The 12,538-nt window shown below is 35.4% G+C and overlaps 1 protein-coding gene across 5 annotated transcripts in view; it reads left to right on the forward strand.

Moving 5' to 3' along the window:
• Positions 1-5,698, forward strand: part of swm (Zinc finger protein swm) — a 71,327-nt gene extending 65,629 nt beyond the window's left edge. For all 5 annotated transcript variants that reach the window (XM_089648404.1, XM_089648407.1, XM_089648408.1 and 2 more), the window contains one exon: positions 408-5,698. In XM_089648404.1, coding sequence (XP_089504530.1) covers positions 408-488 — 81 coding nt within the window. In that variant the 3' untranslated portion in view covers positions 489-5,698. The remainder of the gene's footprint in view (positions 1-407) is intronic.
• Positions 5,699-12,538: the final 6,840 nt, after the last annotated feature.

The raw sequence follows: 12,538 nt of genomic DNA on the forward strand, positions 1-12,538 counted from the left end.
TATAAATTATGGCCGCCCGAAGGGAAGGCCTGTAAGATAGCGGCTATAAATTATGAAAGTTAAATAGAGCTAAAACAGAGACCGTTCAAAAATTCAAAATGGCGCTGATCATCGATTTGATTCGATTTGAAACACCAAACCTAAGATTACCACATAAGACTGCTCTCAACTTTCCGGAGCCAGTGGAACTATGGCATCCACATTTGGGGTATGTTGTGAGGCTGAAGGAAGTGGAGAAACAGATGGGTAAGAGGAAGGTTTGGAAGTAATTGGCTATTGAGCTCTGGTTGCCAAACACATATTGATTCTGAATGGTGATACTGAGAGTATCTTCCACTCTGCTATTTATCTTTTATTCTCACAATATCAATTGTTAAAATTCAACTAACGAAAAGCCCTATTTCCAGGGAGGAGTGGAATTATCTGAGGACATCCTGCTGCAGGACGACGAAGAAGAGGACGAAGAGGACCGCTCCTGGAGACGTTGACCACGGCCCCAACCTTCGCCGCATCGCCGCCCCGCCACCACCCGGCTACTCCACTCGCTGGACCCAACTGCAACCGCTTCTGCCGCCTGCATCCTCTTCACTGCTGCCTCATAGCCGGACCTTATACATCTATTGCACATCACTATGTATTATATATATTTGTATAAATGTAATTGCTGACTCTTTCAATATCACTTGACAGTCTGTTTTCATCACACTTTTTTTTTTGATAAATGGCTGTTTTTGGCACCATTTTGAGGAAAAATCGTCATAATTGGAACGTTTCTGTCACAGTGGATGTCTTTTGACCTTATTTTACTTCAACAGTGCAAACTGAGCATTTCTCAACACTGTTTTATCTTCAAATGGCTATTTTTGGCACCGTTTTGAGAAGAATGTGTCGTAAAGATGAACGATTGCAATGCATCTATCACAATGGATGCCTTTTGCCCCCAATTTACTTCATCAATGCAAACTGAGCACTTATCAAACACCGTTTTCCACTAAGCCGGATATAAATGCCGGCCATCTGTTGAATTTCTGTAGTCTCCAAAATGTCAAGTGTTCCGGTAACACTTAAAGCATTTAAAGTTTATAAGAATGATACCATGTACATTTCCCGGTTTTCCGGATGTCCAAGTTGAAAGTTTTATTCGGGTTCTGATTAGATTAACACTGCTTTATTTTACTAGAGAGAACAATCTTACGCGAAGAAAGTTTTAGTTTTATTTTATTGCACCAGTCTCGATGATCGCATGTGTACAAGTCTGCCATAAGGTGAAGACAACCTCCTGATTTGACAACCTCTGCGACATAACGGCAATATGTATGACCACGGGTTCGGAGGTCAAGAGTTCAATTCCCATCAAAAGTTCCCGTCATTGTGCGTATTAATGTGATGTTTGATGAACATCACGATAATGGTTTCATAGCTGTTGTAATGGATGTTGATTCATGACAGCATTCATAACATATTGGGCAAATTACCACAAATTTCAATAGAGGGTATTAACACTATGGTTCCTATCGTGTATCAGAACATGTAATTATTTTCACCTTTTAGAATATTGGAGATTAATATGTTACATATAGATGATAACAGTCCAAATTAAAATGTCTTTGAAATTAAATTTAATTTAAAGTATAAAAGGTCATAGGTTATCGTAATGTTTACAATCGTTGTGTAAAATCTACCTCAAAAGATTAAGGAATTATAAATATTAGCATTTCAGTTTTTTTTTGGGGGGGGGCCTTTGAAAATTTAACTATTGTGAAGTTTGTTCAAAAATACATTCGCGTCAACATTTAACACAATTTTTTTTTTTTAAATAACTTATGTACATTTAGAACTACCAAAATATTTATAAAATTAAGTCGAAAGGTGAAAAAATCACATTTGAAAAATCTCCCAAAGAAAACAATTTAATCGATGCGACAAAAACCAAAATTTCACTCGTTCGAAATAAAAAAAAACCATGCGTCGAATTCATTAAAATTGGTGCATAATCATGATTTATGCAGTCGGAATAAATTATGAAATTCTGCCGGATATTTAATATCTATGAATGATATTCCGTGGATGGGCTATCCGTCCAGCAATTCAAATATGACTCAATGCTATTTATCACAGCCAAATTAACAAATTCGTTTTATAATAATCCACGTCATATAATGCAGTAATGATCTCCTATTTATTAATAAACAATATTTAGTTTTGTTTGTGATAATCTCACATAATATATACATATTGTTATAATAACTAACACCGTGTTATTAAGTTTAACCCATTCGATAATATATATAATATCTATGCAGAGTAAGTACCTGTTTCAAGATTTCTATAAGTGCCCGATAGCCATAGAGTGTTGCCTTACAAACAAACCACATTTTATGTAGAAGTAATAGTTGTAGGGTTTTGATAGATTCACTTTTTGAAGGCAGAGTAACTAAATTAATCGTATACAACTTTAAGCCTAAGCTGTCAAAATTCATAATAATAATAATATATACAAATTAACATCTGAAGCAATACAATATATCTTATATTTGATGACTATCAATATTAATTTTAACTTTTAAAAACATCTACGGGGGTTGTCCAAAAATTAAAGAACATTTTCGTTTTAAAAATCAGGAAAAATTTATTCGTCCAAAATTTGTGTAAGGTATTGTTCGTACATGTCTGCACTATTTTTCTGCGTAATCCCCGTCAAGTTCAAAGCACTTCTTAAGTAGGGGTACAAGGTTCATTATTCCTTTGTCATAAAAATCTCCCGTCACGGTCAGCAACCAGCTTTACGCCTCTTCCTGGACTTCCTTGTCGGTCATGAAGCATTTTCCGACCAAATGTTGCTTTAGACGAAGGAAGAGATGAAAATCACTGGGCGGCACAGGTCAGGGCTATAAGCCAAATGGCTAAGGACATCGCACTTAAAAGATTGCAGGAGCGCGGTGGTTACAGCTACTGTATGGGGGGCGGCGTTTTCATGCAAAAAACAAACGCCCTTGCTCAACCTTTGCTTGTTTTATATCGCTCTTAGAAGTTTTTTTTAACGTTTCACAATAACGATCAGCTTTAACTGTGCTCTCTTTTGGCGAAAAATCGACTTTCAACTGGGCGGGGACCTTTTCCGCGTTAAGAAAGCGAATAACAGAGCGCACTTCACATTTGGCTGGAGACGACAGCAGAGCGCCATCTCCAACAGCAGCCACCAGGATAAACTACCAAGCCGAGCGAACGCCCGTTGTAGAGGGGGAGTGTGCGCTACAAGCTAGTGTTGCCAACTAGTGAAATATTTCATCCGTACCACTACAAATGATGGACGGTTTTTAATTCTTGGAAAACCCTCGTAATAAAATTAGATTTCTTTTTACAAATTGACAAAAAATTTTATCCTTCTGACGGTTCTAAATACTGTTTTTTTTACTCATCCAAATGAAGAAACAAATGTGTTTTCAGTTATTTGTTGGAGTCTTCTGTACAACCAAAATGATTTCTCTTTTTAAAAATAAACTATCCAGCACAGGAATTATTCATTCTAATCCGCTGTAGTTGTTAGGACACCTGAGTTAGGGTCCGATTTTGCGGTTTTGATTCCCACCAGTAAGCTGTGAACATTAAAAATTGTAAAAAATTTAAATGCAGCGAAATTACTTCACGGTTTGATTATTTATTTAGTTTTCTCAAAAAAAACATTGAATCAGTAAATTAAAAAACTTTAGTAATTTACAAAAGCTTCCTAAATATTTTGTACAAATTTTACCAATAAATTATTTATTAAAATTTTCTAAATTTATCGTGGTCATTAACAAAGTTCGAAAGCTTTTGAACATGTAACGGTTATTTACATACATACTGTACCAAAAATGCGTATGGTTTTTTTGACTTACCTTATTATAAATAATGACTTATTAGCACGTCTCTTGGGATATTCATATCTTGGGACTTTCAGAATTAAGTTATCCCTCGTAAAAGGTTTGTATACACCCTTACATACATAACATCACACTACATATATTTAGGGGTAGGCAGAGCAGATATAACGCTGCAAGTATGATCTTGAATTCTCTATTAATCCTGCATCACACACTATCAGTTGTATCGACTCGTGGCTAATTCTAATATATTTTGAAATCTTCCACCTGATTGTGATGCTTTTGTCAGTTGTACCAACTTATGTAAGTAAGCTATTTCAAGATCTTAATGCGATCAGTTGCGCTTCTTTTCCAAGATCACACACAGAAAGACGATTCCTTTGCACCAACATTTGCCTTGGTTGTGGTCGCCCCTACCGTTCATATTATCATCGATAATATTAGTTTTCCTTTTTGAAAATGTGTGCAATATGACATATTTGCTTTTAACGTTTTAACTAATTATTAATTTTGTTATTTTATCGCCACTTTAAAGTATTGTTGATATATTTTTAGTTTTTGTGCGTGCATTAACAAAATGCAGGAATATAATATAGTCACATAGTTCAGACATGTCTAATATTTGATATTGACATTTTAGACATTAGGAAATAGTGAAATTAGTAAGTATTTATAATCAAATTGTAAATAGTTTATAAATGCTGAATTTGTCACGATTAAAAATGATTGTGGATTTTTTCGATAAATTCTAAAACTACTTTTTAGTTTGTTGAAAAGTTTGTACATGATTTTTGGTTTTGACAATTTTTGGTGTTTTTTAAATTATAACTTTGGCTCTAAGGTAGACACTAATTTGTTTGTAAAGTTGATTGCTAATTAAAGTTTTAAAAAGGATAAGCAGTGACATTATGAAATTTGCCATTATCTCTTGAATAATTAATCATAACATTATGGTCTACCACTTTGAATAAATTAAGATATAAAGTCACTTGAAATAACTGTATAATTATTGTAGAAAATCGTAAGTTTGTATAATTTTTAATTTGAAATAATAGCTTGTTCAAACTAGTATGTAAGATTCTATTTGTCATTTTTTTGTATAATTTTGTTGGAAAAGAATATTTTTGACAAAAAAATGATATTGAATAAAAAAATAAAGTAAGCGAAACGGCCCCAAAGTTGCTGACAGATTATTGAAATGAAATAATCTGAACAAACTAAAAGAATAACACAAAATCAAATCAAAATAAAAAGAAGAAAAAAAATTACACATTGTCAAGAAGCATCGGAAAAAAATTATATCCGAATTTTTCTTATTGTTTTTATTTATGTTTTTGTTTGGTTTTTTTGTTTTCTTATGTTCAATGTTTTGAATTAAAAGAAAAGTTAAAAATATTATGCAAACAGCGACAAAAAAAATTATTTGGGGCCGTAAAATAATAAATTATTCTTTGATATATACATATTTAACAATTGTCGTATATGGTCCGCCAAACGTTGCCAAATGTCTTTTTCAAGACAAAAAATGTCTTTTTCAAGACACAATCATCTGGAGTCCGTCCAATAGTAGTCCGAGCCACGGCGTCATGGTATGGATTTGGGTCGCCATCATCAGCTGGTCCTCCACTCTGAAGGAGGAGGCTTCGTTGCTGCCAGGACTCTGGACATCTCATAGGATTCCAAACAGGAAGTATTGACGCAACTTTCAACCAGGTCTGTTCAACTCCCGACTTCTTCTGATGGTAAATTCATTATTGTCTCACTAGAATTGAATCAAACTACATAAAAATATAATTGTGTCGATGTATATCAAACGTCAAGTCCGACAACTAAAAAAAAAAAAGCGATATGTTTGATTTAAACGGTGACTGGGCATCTCATCAAAATGACAGTTCAACACACCTACAAAAAGTTATATAAAAACTAGGTTAAATAGGTTACATAGGTAACTACTTAACCTAGTTTTTGTTTCATCACTTTTTAAAGGTGTGTTTAACTGTCATTTTGATGAAATATCATGGAACCCAAAAACCTACTTCGCCTCAGCCCAGCATCTCCTAGTAAGGAGTACCTACTGAGAAGGATTAAGAAATTATTCTAAGCCTGTTTTTTTGACAGAATTAAAATTTAAACAGAATTAATTTCTGCATACTGTGATATTATTCAAACCTTCAAATGGCTTTTATTTTAATAATAAATATGGGTAAATTTTTACTTAAAACTACCAATGTTTTAAATACATATTTTTTTAAAGCCAGTTAAGTATATTTCTGCGAAACACATTATGATTCATTACGAGAAGATTAAGATACTATTGTTATTCTGTATAAATCTTTCCATCAATGTTGCCAAGATTGTCGTTTCTAGAAATGAGTCGTGTAATTTCTATACCCGCTATATCAACTTTCATTGATTTGGAGAAAACCGCAAAAAACTGTCACATCTCTAGCGTACATAAGTAAATGCATTAAAATTTTTTATATAATGAATTGGAGTAATAAAATTTCGAAAAGCATTTATTTTTCTATATATGTCTAGCAATAATTAAGTAATTTCGATAAATAAAATGGATATAGCGGATTTTGATACTCACTTCGTGATTTTGAAAGTCAACTGAGGCGACATGGCGGGTTTAGAAACTCACGCGTAGATCATTTTGACACACGAGCGTAGCGTCAGAGCGGCGGCCATATTGTATTTTGGCAAAATAACTGCTTGTGATTCGTTGAATCCGATATAGCGGATATTGATACAGTAGAACCTCGTTAATTCGAAATCCAGCGGACATCAAAAATCAAATTTCGAATTAACGAATTCCCACGTAATTCGAAATTTTATGAAAAAAAAAAAAAAAAAAAAAAACGCCGAAAATCGATTTTCTCGGCCGCCTCTTCAAATCCGGGTGGTATTTTAGTTGTAAATTCGTATTAATACCAATTATTTCTTTATTTTCGCGGTCGATTACAGTAGCGGCCAGCCCTGTAAATTCAGATATTCGCAATAAATTCGTAAAAATGCTATATATTTACGCGTAAATCGAGATTGTGCTGCCGATTTCGGTCGCGGCCTACCCTTTAAATTGAGATATTCGTAAAAATACGATATATATCCGCGTAAATCGAGATTTCGCGGTAATTTTCCGTCGCGGCCGGCCCTTTATTTCAAATATCTGAATTTGAATTCGTAAAAATACGATATATTTCCGCGTAAAACGAGGATTCGCGGCCGTATTCCGTCGCGGCCGGCTCTTCAAATTCAGATATTCGAAATAAATTCGTAAAAATATGATACATTTCCGCGTAAATCGAATTTTGTCGGCAGTTTTTCGTCGCGGCCGGCCTTTTATGTTCAGATATTTGAAGTAAATTCGTAAAAATATGTCATATTTCGGCATGGATCGAAATTTTTCGGCCGATTTCCGTCGCGCCGTATTTTTTCAATGCGGATATTCGAAGTAAAGTTAGTAAAAATACAATATATTTACGCGTAAATCGTAATTACGCGTCCGAGTTTCGTCGCGGCCGACCCTTTAAATGCAGATATTTGGCGTAAACTCGTAAAACTACGACATATATCCGCGTAAAATGTATTTTCTCGGCCCTTTAAACTCGGATATTCGAAATAAATTTGAAAAAATACGACATTCCAGTGTAAATCGATTCAGATTTACAAAATAATAATACTAATTAGGACTATGTATAACCACGTAAAAATACATTTTTCGGCGTTTTACCGCCACGGCTGACTTTTAGATACAGATTTACGAAATATTATGATTTATTTTCGCAAAAATCAAACTTTTTCGAATTACACGAACAAATTTTCGTGCGCGGACAAAAATAAATTTCGAATTACGAATTAACGAATTTCGAATTAAAAAAAATTTTGTATGAAAAAATTTTTCAGCGGAAATTTTTTTTGCGAAAATTTCGAATTACGCGTTTTTTCGAATTATCGGGGTTCGAATTAACGGGGTTCTACTGTAGTGACTTTCTGTATGATATAGCGGATTTGGTTTCTCACTCGCAGTTTTAACATGGTTTTTGGTCATGATAAGGAGGGTTTTGAAACTCAATTTTAGGCTCCTCTTGTTGCTCGCAAAAATGTGAACAAGATGTCATACTCAGATCATTTTGTCAAAAAATCGGATATAGCGGGTATAGAAATTATAGGATTCAAATAATGATGAAGACGTTTATCGCTTTGCATAATATTGACAATATTTTGTACTGAAAATCGCCTTTACCCTTTTTATATACAGAGTTTTCCAATAAGAGGTATTATTTTGATATTCAAAGAAACTTTTTCCGTAAAAGATCAATGGTTTCGTTGGTTGTGTGGCACGTAGCGCCGTCTTGTTGAAAGTAAACGTTGTCCAGATCAATACCATTCAATTCCGGCCATAAAAAATCACTAATCATCTCTCGATAGCGCAATCCATTCACCGTAACTGTTGCTCCAGCCTCATTTTCGAAAAAGTAAGGTCCAATGACTCCGCCGGACCATAAACATCGCCAAACAGTCGCACGTTGACGATAGAGAGGCTTTTCAACAATAACTCTTGGGTTTTCCGAGCCCCAGATGCGACAATTTTGCTTGTTGACGAAGCCACCGAGGTGGAAATGGGCCTCATCACTCAAGATGGCATTTGATTCACTCAAGTGAATTTTAATAATTTCAATGCGTTGTTGAAGCGTGTATCGTTCCATTTTTATTAATGGCGTAGTTTCTACTTGTCAAATGTCAAAAAATGACAGCTTCAAAAGTAACATCTACCGAAATAGCGGGCTATTCAAAATAACACATATTATCGGGAAACCCTGTATTATTTTCGTAAATATTAATACACTTGTAAAATCCTACATATTTGACATAACATTGTAGAAGCTAATCGAAGCGAGGTTTAGTAGGTAGGTAATGCCAAAATCACTTAAAAAAATCACTTAACCAGGGGCTATAAATGAAGGGTTCAAAAAAGAGCACATAATTTATTTATATGAAAAGAGCTAGGGTTATTTCATTGCAATAATAAATATTATACCACCCGGTTTTTTTATTTAGATAATTTGACAGTGATTCTGAATAGGGGTTTGTTTAATTTTTTAATACGTAAAAAGGAAATCCCAATGAGACAGATTGTCAGCGCTATTGGTGCTCCTACATACAAACTTTCCCAACACATCTCGAGATTACTGCAGATGCAAACTGGAAAAACCGAATTGTGGATTAAGGATTCAACAGATCTGATTAGTAAGCTCAAGAAAGTTAAGACTGAGGAAGGAGATATTCTGGTCAGCTTTGACGTCGTGTCACTTTTCACAAATGTGCCTCTAGAAGACTCCATGACAATGCTCAGTGAGATATATGAGGAAAACATTTGCAAACTTTTTGAACACTGCCTCAAAACGGGATACTTTGCGTTTCAGGGTGAACTGTTTGAGCAATTGGAGGGAGTTGCGATGGGCAGTCTGCTGTCGCCAGTACTAGCCAACTTTTTATGGAGAAGTTTGAAGAAGTGGTACTCGACACAGCTTCGGCTGGCAAGTATGGTGGCGCTACGTCGACGATGTCTTTGCCATTTGGCCTCATGTAACGGAGAAACTGAACGAATTCCTGGTCCATCTTAACTGAACCTCGATTCGTCAAATATGAACAATTTTACGTGTAATTAATATTTACGAAAATAATATTAAATATCACTATTTTCAATAATCGTAAATTCGAAAATTTGTTGTTTATTGTCATTAAGTTGAATCAAAGGTTTGTTTATTTTTTAAATGCGTATTAAAAACGACAGTTGCAATTACAAATTTTGAAAAAATGTGTAAATAAAAAATGAAATGTGATTTTTTTTAACAACATTAAGTCCTTACAGAGATTTAAATCAAATTCAAGAAAGTCCCTTTCATTCAATCAGAGACAAGAATTTTCCTGTCATGGCCGCCACTATTCCTTAGTGAAGAGCGGTTGAGAGGTGCACAGTGTCTCCTGGCATGTTTTATTGTATTTTTATCAAATTAAAATGCAACAGAGTAGTGATGGGCACAATCGATGATTTACTTGATCTTTTTGAGCATCGAAATATTTCGATTCATTGTCGTAGACAAATCGATTCTGCCAAAAATCATTTGAAATCACAGTCCGAGACAATCGTTTTGAAATGTCATTGAACAAGGAATCAATTCTGTCTAAAATCATTCGAAATCACAGTCCGAGACAATCGTTTTGAAATGTAATCGAACAAGGAATGAATTCTGTCTAAAATCATTCGAAATCACAGTCCGAGACAATCGTTTTGAAATGTCACTGAACAAGGAATCAATTCTGTCTAAAATCATTCGAAATCACAGTCCGAGACAATCGTTTTGAAATGTAATCGAACAAGGAATGAATTCTGTCTAAAATCATTCGAAATCACAGTCCGAGACAATCGTTTTGAAATGTCACTGAACAAGGAATCAATTCTGTCTAAAATCATTCGAAATCACAGTCCGAGATAATTCTTTTGAAACGTCATCGAACAAGGAATCGATTCTGTCAAAAATCATTAGAAACCAAAGTCCGAGACAATCATTTTGAAATGTCATCAAACAAGGAATCAATTTCGTCAAAAATCATTTGAAACCAACGCAGTCACGTCATTGGTCAGAATTAATCAACATCAAAACAGTCACGTCATTGGTCAGAATTCATTCGAAAACGTAAATCGATTCCCAAATTCAAGAATATATTGGATTGCTTGACAAATGAGATATTATTTCCGTGGGTACATTGTGTTACATTACTTTAGATATGATTTGATATGCATTTGGGATTACGCTTTGGGGATTTGGTAGTAGACAATGAAAGATGTGGTTGTGATGTCACAGCGTTTATTTTGAGTCAGTTGTGAGATGACTGGACCGATGATACCAGGCGTAAGTGGCGATGACGGCAGTGGAGTGGTCGAGGCGGTAAAGTCGATGTCTCAACACCGCAGGTTGGCGGAGACCGGACTTGTGGATGTGTTCAGCACTGGCGAAGGCGTGGTGTCTTCCGGGTACTCCAGTGTAAAACAGGATAGCCGAAGGTATGATTGGCCTAGTTGGGAGATGCAGGCCGACAACGATTTCGCGGGGTGAAGCGCAGACCGGTAAAGATATCGCAGGGTATAGGGGCGTGAGGAGCGCAGGCCAGGGATGATATCCAGGGCCAGGGCGCTGATGTAATCCTGAGGAATCCATGATATTCCGTAGCCTCCTTAAATGTCCGGGCGTAGTAGGTATGTTCGTGGCCTGTAGCGGCGTGGTGAAGTAACGGCGGAGTGCCGGCCGAATGGCCGGCGACTATTAGGTATTAGCTTTTAAATTACGATATTATCTACGAACTTAAGAAGCTACAAGTATGTGAACAATTCATTCATTTTTAGTTTGGGAATTACGACGCCCATATTTAGTCGAGGTCATTAATAAAAATGAATTAATAATTTTTATGACGCCGTTTTTGTGAAGAACCTAAAAAAACTATCAAGAATCTACGGTTGACATGTATTTTAAGGTTATGTATGTGCCTGATAATATAAAAAATTTATTCGGTTTAGTTTTTATATCCGTGGGGATGAAATATTGTATTATTTCTTCTTTTGAAGAATGACTTCACGAAAGAATAAGCATTCAAATTCGTAGGCAAAGAAAACGGGCATATCAATAGATTGGGCCACGTAAAAAGTTAACAATAAACATATCATAATTGAGGTGATTTTGCACAAAAACAGCGCTATACAAATATTATTATTATCATTGCCAGTATTAAAACACTGGTTTTGCCCATTTATTGCAAATGAAGTACTTACCTACCAAAATAAACTGCCTCTCTGCAGCTACTGCTTCCGCTTTCATTCCATCATGTAAATGTCTCAATCCTGCAACAGAGTGCAGATTTCCAAATAACAGATTATGTCGTTTTTCTTAGTTTGTCATTCAATGGACTAACGGCGTTTAATATCCATCGATATATTTTTGGACTAGACTTAAGGCCCTTCTTCCAGAGGGATACGCAAGTATCCGATACTCGATGATTTAAGTATCTTGGTGACTACCGCCACACATCTGGGTGGAGATTCATATACAGGCACCCGTTGTCAGCATTTTGTAAACTCTTCGGTGACGCCAGTCTCCCGCAACCATCTGGTGAAAGATGTTACCACACATGGCGGAGCAATTAATAAATACAATAGTCTAGCAATAATCCGTTTTCGGCTACAACAATATCAATAATGCCAATTTTTTGTAATATTAGCACTATAGTACCCCCAAATATGACGAGCCGCCACTGGTTGCGAGTGAGGTTATGAAACCTAGTTTTGACGTTTCGAGAAATGGTAGCTCTGCAGGACTTGTGATTTCAATAGCGACGTATGCAGACTGGGCGCAACAAGTTATTTGCAAGGTGAATATGCAACAACAGTATCGGAAACTTACATATTGCTGAGGAAGAACTTTAGCCTGATAGAAAAAAAGCATGCATTGAAATACTTTGAGTGAGAGATCTCAGATAAGTGTTCAGCTTTTTGAAGCCTGAGTAAATTTGTCTCTTAGTGAATGTATATAAATCTCAAACATGTCTTACATTTAAATCTAGTTCAGCCACTTCTGTGGCAAAAATATCTAACAACCTCCTTGAATCTTTGCTGTGAG

The sequence above is a fragment of the Hesperophylax consimilis genome, chromosome 27, assembly GCF_061612785.1.
Source record: "Hesperophylax consimilis isolate HC1 chromosome 27, BYU_Hcon_1.0, whole genome shotgun sequence".
Taxonomy (NCBI): Eukaryota; Metazoa; Arthropoda; class Insecta; order Trichoptera; family Limnephilidae; genus Hesperophylax; species Hesperophylax consimilis.